The following is a 17,798-nucleotide window of genomic DNA, read 5'->3' on the forward strand; positions in this document are numbered from 1 at the left end:
CAGTACTTCTAACATGGGCATGAAAATTACATCCCAACGTCAGAACCTGAAGTGTTGGATGAAGATATCATTGATCTTCTTTTAATGTTACTCACTGAAAACTCAAGGACTTTTATACTAGACCCTCCATTTTCCCTTTGGGCATTTCCGTGGGACTGGAGAAGCACAGAACGGAAGGGAATATGTTGCCCCAAATAGCCTAATGACTTAGGTGTCACTGTCTGTGCCTTGAGCTTATCTGGTAAGTGCAATGTAAACTGAGAAAGAAAACAAACCAAGACTTGACCAGCAAACAAATCAGTTATTATCATACATGTCAGAGAGTGGCATTGTTTTATATTGCCTTACCTCAGAAATGCTACAGTACCTAGAATATATTTCACAGAGAAGATTCTTGTATCTTTTATAGGGAAAATGTTTATGTTCAATTTCCTAATTTAGACTAAATCAGTCCTTGTTTTAATTTCCAGATCACCAGTAAAATTATTGTAGGCCTCTCAATTTATAGTTTTAACTAACATTTTTATTGTTACGATAATCTTAGAAAACAGTTGTTTTATTACATCCATTTTACAGTGGCTTAATGAGAGCCTGATAGCCTCCATTGATGGAAAGATCAAATTAACTCCTTGTGGTCCTGGGATAGAGTACCTGAGAGCCTGCAGCCGCAGTTCATGGAGCCCCTGGGGAGGTTTCCAATTGTGTTAGAGAGTGCAGGTATTAAAGATAGAGATGAGAAGCATGTTTCTGTGGAATGGATGGTGTCCTGCACCTCCTTTGTATATTCAAGTCCTGACCCCCAATGTGATGCTGTTTAGAGATGGGGTCTTTGGGAGGTAATTAAGTTTAGAGGTCATGAGAATAGGGCCCTTATAATGGAGTTAGTGCCCTTATAAGAATACATACTAGAGAGTTTGCTTGTGTACGACTCTTTTTCTCTTTCTTTACCCTTCCCTCTTCCCCTCTGCCACCCTCCCTCTGCCATATGAGGACACTGTGAGAAGGTGGTCATCTACAAGCCAGGAAGAGACCCCTCACCAGAACCAAGACATACTGGTATCCTATTCTCAGATTCCCAGCTCCAGAACTATAAGAAATAAATGTCTATTGCTTAACCCACCAGTTTATGGCATATTGTCATGGCAGCCCGAGCAAATTAATACATATGTCTAAATAGAGCAAGGAGAGTCTGAGGCAGGTATAGAGGGATGGGATCCCCAAAGATTCTAAGAGTCAGAAGATGCTAGAATAGGGACCTATGGCCTAACATAGTGGGATGATGGTAGGAGTGAATCCAGCAATGGCAAACTTGTATTTTTCTGTATGTATATGTGTTCCTGGTAGCATGTGTGTTGGTTAAGCAGATCCACCATGCAAGCCTGGAAGGGAACAGATTTGCTGTTTGCCCAAAGTCCCTTCTGAGTGGTGGAGTTGGAGACTTTAGCCCAGGTTGTCTAGTTTATAACCCCATGCTCTTTTGTATATATTAGACACTAATATTGGTATCATCAAAATAGAGACTTGTATCATTGCTATTTTATTACTATTTATTAAGTTATTAATTACTATGACTTTCATTACTATTATTACTATTAAGTTATTCATAACTCTATTAATTAAATTTTATTAGAAATCTAATATATTTCAAACACAGGTATAATATTACAACATCTTTGTGAAACAAGATTTTAAGGTTAAATGATCACTACTTTTTGTGTGTATGAAAGAGAGCACCTTCTAAATTTCCCTGCAAGGTTTCTGATCCGGCTGAGGGAGGCTCTGCTGGCCATGGGAGGGGCATAGGATTTGACAGCAGAAGACCTGGTTGAGTCTTGCTTCTGCAGGTTGTTGATCTGCATGACCCTGGCAACTTGGTGAACCTTTCAGGGCCTTGGTTTCATCAGCTGTAAAAGAAGATTAATAACAATCCTTATCCTTCCTATTTCAGAAGGTTATTGGCAGAAATACATGAGATACAAAGTGGAAAAAATGCTTAAAAAATTGGAGAACATTATAGAATTGTTAGTGTGGAGGGCGGGCACAGTGCAGGGCATTGTGCAGAGGTCTGAGATTGCTGGAGCTGATGCCCTTTCTTCCTTAATGTCACAAAGGACAGGAGTGGTTGGAAAAAACTATATCAGTTACAGTTCCTCATTTAAAAACAGAATAGAGCTCACTTTGGGAGGCCGAGGCAGGTGGATCACAAGGTCAGGAGATCGAGACCATGGTGAAACCCCGTCTCTACTAAAAATACAAAAAATTAGCCAGGCGCAGTGGTGGGCGCCTATAGTCCCAGCTACTCAGGAGGCTGAGGCAGGAGAATGGCGTGAACCCGGGAGGCAGAGCTTGCAGTGAGCCGAGATTGCACCACTGCACTCCAGCCTGGGTGACAGAGCGAGACTCTGTCTCAAAAAACAAACAAACAAACAAACAGAATAGAGCAAAATTTCTAGCCATAAAAGTTCAAGTTGACAGGTTTGAGGTAGGAAGGGGTTTATTGTAATTGTATTTACTCTGCATGTTTTTTTTTTTTTTTTTTTTTTTTTTTTTTTTTTGTGACTGAGTCTTACTCAGTCACCCAGGCTGGAGTGCAGTGGCACAATCTTGGCTCACTGCAACCTCCGCCTCCCAGATTCAAGCAGTTCTCCTGTGTCAGCCTCCCTTGTAGCTGGGATTACAGGCATGCACCATCATGCCCAGCTAATTTTTATATTTTTTGTAGAGATGGGGTTTCACCATGTTGATCAGGCTAGTCTCGAACTCCTGACCTCAAGTGATCTACCCACCTCAGCCTCCCGAAGTGCTAGGATAATAGGTGTGAGCCACTGTGCCCGGCCTACTCTACTTTTTTCCTTACTTGAAAAATCCATGACTTAAATTTCACTTCAGACAGAGAAGGTGTTTAGCATTGTGAGTGGGAACTACTTTGACTTCAGTCTGAGTGCTAGTGAATGTTCAGGAACGACAGAGCGGGAGATGACCCTAAAGCCAGGCTCAGACTCTTCATAGTGGGATATGTGGAGCCGCATCAGGAATTGAGGAATGGAAATGATCGGGGATCCTTTCAACCCACTGGTGGGATGAGCCCCCCTCCGGGAACTCCCTGGCTGCTCTAGGAACCTGCAGGGCTGATAGCACGGCCTAAGCCCAAGAGGGAGACTCTGGACAGCCCTGTCCCTGCCATTCTCTCTGTCCTGTTCACACCCCTCTCCTTTTGTAATCCTGTGTATGGTGCCCCACCCCCTCAAGGCAAGCATCCACTTCTGGTTATTTGGTTTCAAAGTCTGCCTGCTTGATGCAGCTCATGTCCAGCTGCAGGTAAGAGGTGGAAACCCTGGTTCACCCCTTGTCCTGCCTCAGCATCGATACCTGCAGTTTCTGTGGCTACCTCAGTGGAAATGATCTTTCAGCGCATTTCTTCTCCTAACACAGAATTTTGCTTCTGGGTAAGCTTTTCTCCTGTGATCCAGGATATTGGACAGCTGTTGAGTGGCATTTGCTTTTCTACTTTCATCTTACCCCAGTCTTCCCAATGACTTGTCAAAGTTTAAAATGTCAACTGTCTTCTGATGCCAACATAAACATTCATCCAGCTTCCTTAATCCAAGCGCACAGCTGAATTCAGAAGTGTATCTACACTAATAGTGCTAGTCTGTTTCTTATGGTCCAATCCAGAGGAATTTCCTTAAGCCCTTGTCTAGGTTTGATTTCACGTAGGGAGCTTGGAGTATGGAAAATAGCACATTGCTATTACCTACTGAAAGAGCATGGTCTGGCAGGGGGATGGGGACCTTGACCTTCCACTGGCCAACTGACTTTGTGGCCCCAGTCCACCCCTCCGGCCCTCTCCTTCCTTGTCTCTGTGAAAAGAGCGAACTGGATGCTATGGCTCCTTTCAGTTCTGACTCTAATGATCTAACTTTCTTTGGCTGGTTTTAGTATGTGAAAAAAACCACCTAGCAGACCCCACTTCTTCCTGTTGGCCTCCTATCCTCAGGACTCAGACTTTGAGTGGTTTTTGCTGACAAGTCAAAAATGTGCACGAAGCCATTCAAATAGACCATCTAGCCAGTGATAGGGGATGTGATTTATGATAGCAGTTGCTGGGATCTACATAGAGAATTTTATTTCCTTAAAGCCAACTGACCTGAGTGGAAGTTGGGACCGCAAATCTCAGACACTTCCGCATGTACTGGCTCAGGCAGAATTGGTAAAAGATGTGGCTGTTCTCGCTGAAATATTTGCATTTAATTTAATGGTAGCTTGCATATTTGCACAGTGTTTTGCAGGGTTTTTTTTACATGCTTGTTTAATCTTTTCAAAACTCCATAGTATAACCAAAGCAGTTATGACCACTCCTGAGAAAGTCCACCTCAACTATGCATGTGCCCTGGATGCCACCATCTTGGCCAGCGTGCAGCATATACCCCACCATGCTGCCCATTTAAAAACCAGATTAATTAGCACTGTTTGTGAAAGCTTTTCATTTGACCTCAACCACTGGAAAAGCAAATAGTGATTCATGAAATAAAGTAAATGAGTAAATATGGTCAGATTAGGCTGTACAAAATGCCAAGAGTCCTCCTCTAAGGAGACAGCCTCACTCTGACTCTCCAGGCCCAGGGAAGCTGCCAGTGGTGTCACACACTCTATTGCTGATCTAGGGAGGAAGTGGCCCTGTAAAAAAATACTAGCATCCTTTACTCAAGTTTGCTTGATGTTGGAGTTGTAAGTGACCTCAAAGGGCATTTTAATGGTCTGAATTGTGGCCCCTGAAGATTCATAACCCACAGTACCTCAGAGTGCGACCATATTTAAAGTTAGGGTCTTTAAGGAGGTGTGAAATTAAAATCAGTCATTAGGGTCAGCCCTCATCCGTTATGAGCAGTGTCCTTGTGAGAAGAGGAGATTGGGGCCACAAATAGGCACAAGCGAAGATAGGAGATGACACAGGGAGAGGATGACTTGTCTGCAAGCCAATGAGAGGGGCCCTAGAGAAACCAACACTGCCAACACCTTGATTTTGGACTTTTGGCTCCCAGAACTGTGAGAAAATAAATTTCTGTTGTTGAAGCCACCTAGTCTGTGGTGTTTGTTACAGCAGCCTTAGCAAACTAATACAGTCCTGTAGGCCTAGCTTCACCCTAGATTTAGATTCCCTTCCCCCAAGTGCTCGACAGATGGTTATTAGCCTTTGCTTGGCCGCTTCTAGAGATACAGAACTTGCTATCTCCAAAGGCAGTGGAGGTCACTTGAGACTCTTTCAGTGGAAGTGGCAAAAAACCTTACCCAGAGTAACTTAAGTAAAATGGGGACTGTATTTTCCAATTGAGAAGTCCAGCAAATGACTGAAGGTGTAGCTTTAACCGGGTCTCATATGACGCGATCAGAATGCATCTCTCCCTCTATTAGCTCCGTCTCCTTTTGGGCAGGCTTACTCATCATGCCTGCGCTGGAGGTCCCAGGCAGCTCTAGGATCCAGCCCAGCTGAGAACAGAGAATCATGCTCTCCCCTAGTTTCTGCTTAGCAGAAGGTAAAACAACAACATCTATTGTGCCGACTGCTCCCAAGTCTGACATAGAGAGTGGGTCCACTCCCTCTTCAGTAGAAAAGCCCTTCCCATCCTTGAGTCTCACCTGCGGTTTTGCTTCTCCAGCTCCCTAGGGGTTTCTCCCAGAACATCCTATCCAAGACTCTCCTTTTTCCTCCCTCCCTATTCTGGCTCCTTTCTCTTTTGTTTTCGTCAGTGGTCTTTTAGGATGTACTGCCCTTAACTGTACCCATTCCTGCCATGTCTGGCCACAGTCAGGAACAGCAGAATTAGTATCTGCTTTTGATTTGGTCGTGACATTCCTTCAACCTGAGTTTTGATGAACTTGTTCAGCTTCCTCAAATTTGAACTTAGGGTCAGGTAAAATTCTTGAGGCCTTTTAAAAATTAACTGCTATGCACAATGTCAGTGATTCTTAGGAAATTATAGTGTTTGTGTCATATGTATACCTAAGCCATGTCCTAGGAAATTTTTAAACAAAATTGTGGGTGGGGGTGTGTGTGTACGTTCAGTCATTTAACTAAATAGAAAATATAACAACAAAACAGCATATTGTGTCTTCCAAGTCATTGGGTTCCATTAATCAAGGTTCTATTTTGCTTTAAACATCTCTACTTTTCTACCTGGGGGATACACACAACTTAAGAAACAAAAGAAATAAACTAAAATAACGATGGAGAGATGTAAACGTGGTCACAACCCAGTGACCAGCACAGTGATCCTGCTGATGGTGACCACAGTTACACTCTTAGCTTATCAGTCTAATTAGAGAGGAAGAATCTGAACACAATAAAATGATTTCCGGCTAGTAGAGACTCAGACCCAAACTACTTTTACCTTTTCTTTTTCTAGCAGAAACAATAGAAGGAAGTATTAGTAGCTGCAGAAAACATAAACAGCTAAATATTATTTCTAATTCACTCTCTGACATACAGTGTGATTCTTATGCTCTGTTCTACAAGGTTGGGTCAGTGGCCAGCCATACCTGCTGGCTGATAAAAGCTTGGTGGCTCCCAGGATCTCCTTGGTGATCCCTTCAGCTATGCTGTGGGACTACCACTGACTCTGAGCTTTGTGGCTTGTATCCTAGCTCTTACTCTTCTGGTGAGATAGGCTTGTGGTGAGCAGAACCCCGTTATCTGCTCAGCACATGTGCTGAAGTTCCATTGCACAGTGCTTCAGGATGCTCCAAATAAACAAACTGTAATCAGCTACTCATGGAGCTATTTATTGCTTGTCCACATAAATGAAAATATGTATTTTCAACCATAGCCTATTAATGTTAGTCAAAAATGTTGCAGAATATAGACATCTATTTTTAAATATATTTATAGGCCTCTTTTTAAAGTCCATTCATTCTTTCACATACCCATCACTTATTCCTATACCATAATCAGATATCTTAAACGTACACACACTCACGTATGCACACATGTATATGTGCATAGTGTATATCCCTAGCGCTTAGCACAGAGTATGTTCAATAAGTATTTGTTAATTGATATTCTATTTGAAGTATTCATATTTTCTCTCCAGTTTGAGACTATTTACCAAGTGCCTGGTATGTGTCAAACACTGGGAATAAAACTGAGCCAGCATAATATGAAAGTCCTCACCCTGCATGGAGAATGCGGTCAGGTTGTAGGTGCACTGTTACAACCAAGATAAGTGTTGTGAGGAGAGGCACGTGATGCTGCAATCATGTATTAAAGGGAATGGACCAGGCATGAGATGGAGCTGGGTGAGAGCTGAAGAATGTCAAGACACAGAGACAGGTGGGGATGGTGGCCCAGTGAGTCCATTTGTCTGTCATCCCTGTGAGTGGGAGGACTGAGAGCCGGGCAGTGTTGTGCCAGACAAGGTGACAAGGAAAGATATTTTATAATAGAATCTTCTTTATGTCAGCAATTTTGATGCAGACGTTCCTACTGTGTTACATAGACTTTCTGATGATCCATGCAGCTCTTGAAGCAAACAAACACTCTTGTTAAGCCTGACACAGAACACCATTTTCTTTGTCCAGAAAGAAAATGATTATGGCAACACTATTTCCTGTGCCTTTCTTAACTGTTTAGACAACTATATGGTTTACTCACACCCAATCTCCCAAGAGTTTCAAAAGAAAGGAATAGTTTAAATATGAACTTAGCTAGAATGTTGTATGGTTTTGAAGCCAAAGTAGAAACCTAGACAGTGATCCCTTCAGGTTGAGAACCGGGGGTCAAACATCACACATCATTTAATGTGTCTGTTTATACTGCATGAAACACAGTGACTTGATGTCTGTTCATTCTTTGAGAAAGTAGACATGCACTTGGAAAAACATTCAGTATTTAGTAAAATCTCTCCCCCATCCCTTGGGCAGTCCCCCAATTCCTCTCCTTAGAGACCATCCGTTATATGAGGTTCTAGTGTTGTATCCTTTTAGAGATACTCTGTTCATGTGTAAGTATGTAGCTGTATGTGTCACTTCCTTTTTCTGAGATAAATATTACAATACTGTACTTACTATTCTGCAGTGTCTTTTACCTTGCTTTAAGTGACAAACAGTTCTGGAGGCTGGGAAGTGCAAGATCAAAGTGTTGGCAGGTTCAGTGACTGGTAAAGGCCTTGTTCTCTGCCTCCCAGATAGTGCCTTGAAAGCTGTGTTCTCTCATGGCAGAAGGGCAAAAGGGGAACCAGCTCCCTTACACCTCTTTTACCCACTCATGAGGGCTCCACTCTCATGACTCAATCACCTCCTTCATACTATCATCACATCGGTGAGTAAGTTTCAACCTACGAATTTTGGAGGGGATACAGACGTTTAAACTGTAGCATCTACAATCTGTGATTTCTACCAGTTTTAATTTTTTTTTTAAGTGTGGAACATGAACCTTAAGATACTTTCAAAACAATCTGAGAGCAGAAGTCTTTTAATTTAAAAATTTAAAGGTTGCTTTTCCCATGCCTAATTTGACAGTAGTTTTTTTCCCCACCGTTTAAATCTTTATTATTATGTGATTATTAAAAAGTACATAACTCACTATACAAACTCAAAATCTACAGAAATATACTCCTTAGGCAATGATTTCCAAGTTATCGTTGTTCAGGATTTGCTGTCTGTCTCCTTGTTGGTTTGTTTTTGTATTAATATAATGTGAATATGGATATTCATTGATTCCATATTGAATACACATGCAGGCATTTTATGGAGAAATGGGAACAGAATAACCATTGTTTTAAGAGATTTACCTCATGGTTCTCAACAGGGGCCATTTAAAAATGTGCGTAGGAGCTATTTTAGTGTTTCAGACACTGGCATTTAGCATCCAAGGGTCAGGGATTTTAAACATCCCACAGTGAATGGTAGATCCCACACAATAAAGAATTGCACCATCCAAAATGATAGTAGCTTGTTGAGAAATACTGTTTTCATAAGAATAATGCTTCCTTTTGCCCTCATATTTTATCAGTTTATATAAGATTATATTAAATGATGTTACAGATTCATGGAGTACCTGAGCAAGGCAGGCTCTTTTTGAGTACAAAGAGGAAGAAGATATAGCCGTTGCCTCCCAGGGACTCAGTCTTCAGTGTGCAACAGACTGTGATGAGTCTTCTAATGGAAACAAAGAGTATAGCGGAGGAACAGGGGGGAATAGGAGGACTAATTATACCTGGAGACATCTTGGGAGGCTTCTTGGAAGGGATGATCCCTTTCAACAGTGGGACTCTCAGAATCAGAGGTACCAGTGCCCCGAGTCGTATCTTGGAAAAAGGGTGAGAGATGCTGTCAGCCCTGCTACTTCTAGGTAGGCGCTTGGTCTGAACATGAGCTGTGGCAGCTCCTGCCTATTGCTCAGGTCACTGATTCTGTGGCCGTGTCTCCTCTCCTCTCCTCTCTGGCCACTCTTGCCACCATTCTAGCATTAGAGGAGTGTACCATGATGTAACTCAGGCCACCTTCTTGGGATGGGAATCCCAAGGAATGCCAGCTATGATTCTTTCAAACCAGCCAGTCCTGGAGTGGGACACAGGATGCAGGAGATGCCATGGAGAGAACAAAAAATGGGGAGAGAGGATGACAAGAGATTCCAGACAGTTACAGCAAAGCCCCATTCTGCTGGTCAGGGACACAGAAATCCCGGCAGGATATCCATAGTAACATTATGTCATGGAAGATAGCTGGGAGGAGGGGGACAGTTATGAGAAAACACATTTTCTAGACTAAGATGTAATTTTTTCAAGGCCTAAACCTTATATTTTAATTATTTTCTAAAGAGTTTGGATATATATTTTCTTACTCTCTTAAACTGACAATAGAGATCATCATCTTACTTAGGTCAACAGTGTGAATCAGTGATTATGTAGAAATAAGCTTCACTCCTGGGGAGGAGGGCACATCAAGTGCTTGTGCTGAGCACAGGAGTCTCCACTCTTAATCAGCAGCTGATGTCTGCCCACTCTGCCTACTCTAGGAAGACATCTATAACAATTCTGAAAAAAAAAATTTTTTTAGGGACAAATTTATATAGGCCATAAAAGGATAATCTGGGACCAGGTGAATGGCTTATGCCTATAATCCCAGCAACTTTGGGTGGCTGAGATAGGAGAATTGCTTGAGCCCAGGAGTTCATGACCAGCCTGGGCAACATAATGAGACTTTATGTCTACTAAAAATCAAGTTAGCTTGGCGTGATGGTGCACACTTGTAGTCCCAGCTACTTAGGGGGCTGAGGTGGGATCACTTAGGCTCTGGTGGTTAAGGCTGCATTGAGCTGTGACGATGCTACTGTGCTCCAGCCTGGGCAACAGAGCAAGACCCTGTCTCAAATAAATAAATAAATAAAAATTAAAAATCTGAGAATGATGGAGCCCAACCTAAAGGTGCACCATATACTGTCTACCATACAGAAAACTTAATCCAGTTCATATATGAGGCAGTTCATATATATAGACTGTGCTCCAGGGATCTGGTGTCAACAACCAGCTCTTTTCATTAGGAAATCTAGTAAAAACTCCAGCCAGGTATAGCTGAGGAAATTGCCCAAGTGGTCTGTGACCTCTTTGAAACATTGCTTTTTGAATCTTGGTTTGTTGCTGGTCTGTCTTCATCTCCCACCCTGGCCTCGAGCAACCTTGTATGCGTTGGTGTGTGTGCATCTTTGTGTGAGGGCTTGCAACACAAATTGTAGACAATTGTAAGTCTAACTGGAAATATCCAACTTCCAAGTGATAAAAAACAATCTTCATCCGGGGGCTTTCATTTGTATCCAGTGTATTATTATATTTATTTTGGGAAGTTTTGTTTCTCTGCCAGAGGTTTTGCAAAATGCTTGTTGCCATCAGTCATTAGGTGAGTATAGGTTCTCTGGTAGTGCTGCTCTTTTGCCTCTCAGATCTGGGCATTGTAGGATAACTCCACTTAGGTCTTTCTTTGCTGCTCACGCCCTGTGTTGTTTCTACAATAATACCCAGACTGTATCTGGACTGGAAAAGTTCCCTTCTTTCTTCAAAAATCCTTAGACTACAATCCTTCTTGTGTCTTTCAATCACCCTGTCTGGCCACAGATGCTTGATATTCTATGGTGAACCCTTGTTCGCTTTGTTTCCTCTGCCTGTGATACTCTTTCTGCCCTCGTTGGCCAACCACTTCTAACTCAGGTGGCCTCAACCCCCAGGGTCAGCTAAGGGTCTCTCCTGTGTGGTCCCATTGCACTATTTGGATATCTCTTAGTGTATTATATTTAACTTATTTGTTTATGTGTTTGTCTCCCCCACTAGGCTGCAAGTCCCTTGAAGACAAGGTAGATTTCCTCTTCATTTTTATTCCCCTCACAGTATATGGTACATAGTGGCATCTTAATAAATGTTTATTGAGCAACATTTATGTTCATTGTAGTTTTTAGTGGCTCTTGGTGGGAGTGGGGAGGGTGAATTTAGCCATATTATAGTTGGTTAAATTTAGAAAAGTAGGGTCTCATAACTAACTACACTGTTAGGAATTACAGAATGACTCATCATTCATTGTATCTATATCTTAACATTCTTGAAAAAACTACCAGTTTTATTATAACCACAAATCAGCTTAAACTGCTAATACTGTGAATTGTGCTTATCTAAGAAATTAGAATCTGTAAGAATTTTTTTCTCCTACTCTTGTATTTTGCTCGAATACAGGATAAAAATGACTGGCAGGTGATTTGGGTTTTCCACAGTGTAGTGTTTTCTGCTGCATCATTTGCTTCTTATCAATTGTGTTCCTCTTTATAGATAATTTCACTTTACCAACCACCTGTTCTAAAATTGCCTTTGTTTCTTGTCTACTTTTATTACTACTGACTTCCTATTCTGAAATAGGACAGTCATGTTGTTTTTGAGTTTTATCATTATAGGTGTTCAGTAGGTATCTGTATCTCGTCGAGAGACTTTTATTTATTTATTTTTTTCAGTGTCTTGTATTTCCAGACATCAGTGCCCAGGAAAATTCTAGGACCCTGAACACGTGCTCATATTCAGCATAAAAAGGAATTTGATTGTCTAGAAAATGATCCAGTAAAATACACTTTAAATTCCTTTATATTAGCAAATCCCTAACTTTATGAGAGTGAATGTGTTCATTTGTTTGGGTTACCGTAACAAAGTACTGCAGTCTGAGTGGCTTAAAAAACAGAAGTTTATGGCCGGACGTGGTGGCTCATGCCTGTAGTCCCAGTACTTTGGGAGGCCGAGGCAGGTGGATCACTTTAGGTCTGGAGTTCAAGACCAGCCTGGCCAACATAGTGAAAGCCTATCTCTACTAAAAATACAAAAATTGGCCGGACGTGGTAGCATGCACCTGTAATCCCAGCTGCTTGGGAGGCTGAGGCAAGAGAATCACTTGAATCCGGGAGGTGGAGGTTGTAGTGACCCAAGATCATGCCATTGCAAAGCAAAACAAAACAAAACAAAACAAATGGAAGTTTATTTCTTCACAGTTCTGGAGGCAAAAAGTCCAAGACTGTCAGCAGGGTTGGTTACTTCCGAGGGCCTCTCTCTTTGGCTTAGGAGTTTTTACTTCTTCCCTTGTGCCTGTTTGTGTCCTAATCTCTTCTTGTAAAAACAACAGTTATATTGGATTAGGACCTATCCATATGACATCATTACCTCTTCTAAGGTCCTGTTTCCAAATACAGTCACATTTGGAGATACTGAGGGTTGGAACTTAGGACTTCAACACATGAACTGGGGGAACACGTGGTTCAGTCATAACAGTGCGTACTATGGCAGTTTAAATACCCCATTCTGATACCGAAGTACTTTTCAGTAACTATTCAGTAAATATATGTGTACTTCTTTGCCTTTTCATAGATCCAAATGCTGTCTTTCTTTCTGCTCACAGTTTTACCCTTGCTGATTTCTTGAAGCCACTGGCTTCCCCAAAATGGTTGATGAGTAAGGATTGTGAATGCTCCTGTCTTTTGGAATACTAGGATAAAAGTTTTGTCAGAAACCAGAGTATTTACTTGGATACTTTAAGATGATGATGATGAATCAATTTTTGAGTGCTTATATTGGGCGAATCATTGTGTCATCATTTTCACAACAAACCTACAGAATACATGTTTTTATCCCCACTTGATATATGAGGAAACTGAGGCTCAGAGAGATGAAGTAACCTTGACCTGGATACTTCTTATTTTGTGTTTTATTTTTTAGGGTACCTGTTTGCTCCTAAAAGACTATCAATTGTGAAAGTAGAAATGTGGGAAAGAAGTGAAGGCTATAGGAAATTCATAGCCACTCAGCTTGTTGGTGGCAATCTGAGACCTAAGGGTCTCAGAAGTTGTGAAGCAGTCACTCTAGTAACTGAATTCCATCTGGGGAGAGGTTTGAAGGCAAAGCACAATCTATCTCCTAAACTGGATCAATTGACACTGGGTTATTTTAAGCCAGGAGTTTTGGACTATGGCCTGGATTGAATTACGGTTGTCATGGCAACCCTGATTCAGAGGTGGGCTCAAAAGATAGCTTCAGGATAGGCAATTTGTGAACACTAGGAAAGTGGATTACCAAAATTGTTTTATGATGGGATTATATGACAGTGTTACTGGGGACAGCTTGGAATGAGTTAGACCACTGGTTCTCCACCCTGGTTCAGTAAGAGAACAACCTGGGGAACTTTCAAAATGCCTGGGTTTCAACTGTGGAGATCTTTATTGAGATAGGTGTGGCCCTTGGCATCAGTAGTTGTAAACAGTTACTAGAGTAAATCTGATGTCTAGGCAAGGTTAAGAATTAAGGAGCTGGCTCATGCCTGTAATTCCAGCATTTTGGGAGGCCGAGTGGGCGGACCACCTGAGGTCAGGAGTTTGAGACCAACCTGGCCAACATAGCGAAACCCCATCTCTACTAAAAATACAAAAATTAGCCGGGCATGGTGGCACATGCCTATAATCCCAGCTATCAGGAGGCTGAAGCGGGAGAACTGCTTGAATCTGGGAGGCAGAGGTTGTAGTGAGCCGAGATCATGCCACTGCACCCTAGCCTCGGCAACAGAGCGAGACTCTGTCTCAAAAAAGGAAAAAGAATTAAGGAGTGAGGACAAGTCAATGGCAAGCTGTGGCCCACTGACCAATCTGGCCTGCTGCCTGTTTTTATGTGGCCCGTGAACTAAGAATAACAGTTTCTACATTTTTAAATGGTTGAAAAAAATCACAAGAAGAATAAGATTTTGTGACACATGAAAATTATTTTATGAAATCTGCATTTCAGTGTTCATAATTCAGCTCTCGTTGGAACATGGCCATGCTCATTCATTTACATATTGCCTGTAGCTGCTTTCATGCTACAGCAGCAGAGCTGAGGAGTTGTAACAGAGACCATGTAGCTTGTGAAGCCTAAACTGTTTTAATGTGTGGTCCTTTATAGAAAAATGTTTGCTGACCTCTGAGTTAGGCTAAAGAGAGGCCATCCACAGGGCTGGCTTAGAATTTGTAAAAGGAGGCACAGGTTTGTGTAACTTGTGTGTTCATGTAGTATATTTTGCATTTTAATTTCCTGTGGCTTTTTTTCCCCCTAGCAGAGGGAAATTGATGAATCTATAGCAAGTTTGTTCAATAAAATTTTCATTAAAGCAGATTGAAACATACTTTTCTCCTCAAAACACGCAAGTACAAAGAACATATTGTCCATAGAACAGGATGACCCAGACTTTTTGTAATATTTCACTGAGAATCTGCTAAATCTCTCTAATATCTATTGCCTATTTCATCCTCACCCTTCAACCTTTTCTTTTTTGTATTTTTTTCATCTTTCTTTTCCATACGTGAGATTAGTGATAGCTGGGTGTCTGAGAGCATTTCCCTTTGTTGATTCAGTGTTGGGAAAAAGGGAACAGTGTTCATAGGAATGATTTTTTCTTTTTTTTTTTTTTTTGAGACAGGGTCTTGCTGTGTTTCCCAGGCTGGAGTGCAGTGGTGGGATTATGGCTCAGGGCAGCCTAGACCTCCCAGGCTCAAGCAATCCTACCTAAGCCTCCCAAGGAGCTGGGACTATAGGTGTGCGCCACGAAGTCTGGCTAATTTTTTTTTTCTTGGTAGAGACGGGGTCTCACTATGTTGCCCAGGCTGGCCTTAAACTCTTGGACTCAAGTGATCCTCCTGCCTCAACCTCCCTGGGTGCTCAGATTTACAGGCATGAGCCAACACACTCGGTCAGGGATGATTTTAACATAAAAAGCAAGATTAGGAAAATACCACTGATTGTCATGTTGGCTTATTTCTTTTACCTTTTACTTTTCATCAAATTGGATTCAGAAAACAGAGCATTAAGATTAGGAAAATTAACAGAAAATAGAAAACAAGGGAGAAAGATAAATCCCTACCATTAGGGTGTGTTTTTGTGCAGAGAAGTAGCCACTCTTTCCTTCCAAACCAGCCCATCCAGTTCAGAATGAGAGATTGAAACCTTGTGCTTGGGTACAGCACTTTCGGCCTTTGCTTATTTTATTTTTACTTATACTTTTGGTAGTGGTAATGGTGGGGGTGGGAGAATGCAAGAGGTTGGTATATTTATTAGTTTTATAAACATACAATACCATGGATTTTTTAAAAGGTGAACATGTATCCATTGAACTGATAGGAGAAACTATTTGATTTCCAAATAGTTGATAGTAGTGAATGAATGATCGTTTTCAATGACCTTGAGAGTCTCCCTGTGAAACTGCTTGGTGTCTTGGGTACTGTGAGCAAGGCCACATTCATGTTTACATATTCTCATTTTTATCCTTCCTTCCCCCATTATAGTGAAGTGGCTACAATCCCAGGCATATTTCTTCTACAGCCACCTGGAAGGAAGCCAGTAATGTCATTACAGATGGCAGTGTGCCCAGACTATCTTAAAAAAGCATCATCTCTGCTACGAATTAAGTTTCAGGAAGGGTGATGTTCGCTTTTATATTAACAAACATTTTGAAAAGGCTGAGGGCAAATATGTTAGAAGCAATCTTCTTCCTAAATTCATGCTTAAATGTAATTGTCCTTCAGTTTTCCCACTCCTGAGTTTGGAGTCTGCTGGATGATGGGTGGTTTGGGGAAGGAAAAGGTAGGTAATATTTGCTCGTTTTGTATTCATATTAGATTTTATAGTAGGGCCTCAGTTTATTTTCCTTTGCTTTTTTTTTTTTTTTTTTTTTTTTCTTTTTAGGGTTCTGTACATTGGTCTGGCCTGCAATACGGCTCGCTATATTTATATTTCCTACCTGGAGAATGCCTGGACTGTTCTCCCCATGGAAGTTCTTCAAGGTAAGTTAACAGCTGGGATTGAAATTATTTCTCTACCTTCCCTGAGCTGTGGCTAAAAGCCTAGTGGCCTTCAGCATCTGATTCTATAAAGGAAGGGCAGGCCTACCGTTTCGTGTGATTTTGAAGTGGTTGTTAAGGAAGAGATGACATCAGGAGGGATGGTTTCTCGGTTACCTGAGTGCTGCTCTGTGTTGAGCCAAACAAAGCTGGACTTGACCCACACCCTTGTGATTAAACAACAGAAGAGGAACTCTAGAATAAACTCCTGTGCACAACTGTTAGACATGGACATCCAAGGGTGGTTTTAAAATATAAAAATATTTATCTTTTAAAGTTGTTGGTGTTTTTAGTTGTGTAGGTTAACTATACTTACTGAAAAAAGATTGTCGTCATAATTATTTTATCTCTTCAGTTATTTTTATCACATCTGGTGACTTATAACTAAAGCTTTATAGCCACACTGTTGTTTTCCCATGAACTTTAAAACATCTCTGCTCAAATGCCCTGCCCTGAGTGCTTCTCTTTGCTTCAGTGTACTGTTTCCCATCAAGACACAACTGAAAAACTTCTGGAAGGCTTTTGTCATGTAGCTGAAGAGTGCCAAAGAAATGGATTACTATTCAAAACTCATTGCCATGTTAGCTCATATAGTAATGACTACATCCTGAAAAGTCCTGATTGGCATCATGATTAAAATAAAGATTCAGGACAAGATTGCTGGAGTTGAGTGACAGGCCAGGCTACTAAATCATTAATTGCACTAAACAGTCAGTGATTATATGCAATTTCATTAGCTTTATAGATTGCCATTATCATTTTCCCTTACCCTAAGGAGACAAATATGGTACAATCAATGTAATTAATTTCTTATCATGATGAAAGATTGAGAATTTCAGTCTTTTAAGGTGAAAGATTAATAATTATACATCTAAACAGAATGTACAAAATGCCAGCTCATTCATCAAATTCCATCATAGCAATGAAAAAAGAACTTATCCTAATTGAAAAGAGATATAATTTATATTCACATTATAATTTTAAAACTCAAGTATATATATATATATACTTGAAGATGCTTTTCTCAGATTTGATGCAATGGTGTAGCTAGTGAAAGGAGATTTTGTTTACAAATACATAGAAAATGGAAACTTGGTCTTATAATAAGAAATTATTGTTTCTAATAATTAGAACTCTGGATGGGTCTTGAGGGGAGGCACACATCTCAGCTTTGTGTCATTTAAGAATAACAATGCATTAAACAGGAACTGCGGGTAAGAATGATTCAATAACAAGGTAATATATGCAATACAGTTCTTAGGATTTCCCACCTCTGGTTCCTGTTCTATCCTGACCTGGCTTAATCGCTTTGTTTATTGGTATGCTACAGTGTGCAGACTCTATAAATAAAGATTTGTATACCTATAGAAAAGAAACGACTATATATTATAATAATACATACATATAACTTTTTTATCCTTTT

General features: G+C 40.9%; 1 protein-coding gene across 2 annotated transcripts in view; it reads left to right on the forward strand.

Moving 5' to 3' along the window:
* MFSD6 (major facilitator superfamily domain containing 6) overlaps positions 1–17,798 on the forward strand; it is an 86,669-nt gene that overhangs the window by 44,569 nt on the left and 24,302 nt on the right. Inside the window, exons 1-2 of one of the 2 annotated variants that reach the window (XM_031936459.1) lie at positions 15,964–16,118; positions 16,221–16,318. In XM_031936459.1, the coding sequence (XP_031792319.1) occupies positions 16,303–16,318 (16 nt within the window). In that variant the 5' untranslated portion in view covers positions 15,964–16,118; positions 16,221–16,302. Of the gene's footprint in view, positions 1–15,963; positions 16,119–16,220; positions 16,319–17,798 lie in introns of those variants that run through there. The other variant, XM_023217570.2, reaches the window with a different exon arrangement.

The sequence above is a fragment of the Piliocolobus tephrosceles genome, chromosome 11 (genome assembly GCF_002776525.5).
Source record: "Piliocolobus tephrosceles isolate RC106 chromosome 11, ASM277652v3, whole genome shotgun sequence".
Classification (NCBI taxonomy): domain Eukaryota; kingdom Metazoa; phylum Chordata; class Mammalia; order Primates; family Cercopithecidae; genus Piliocolobus; species Piliocolobus tephrosceles.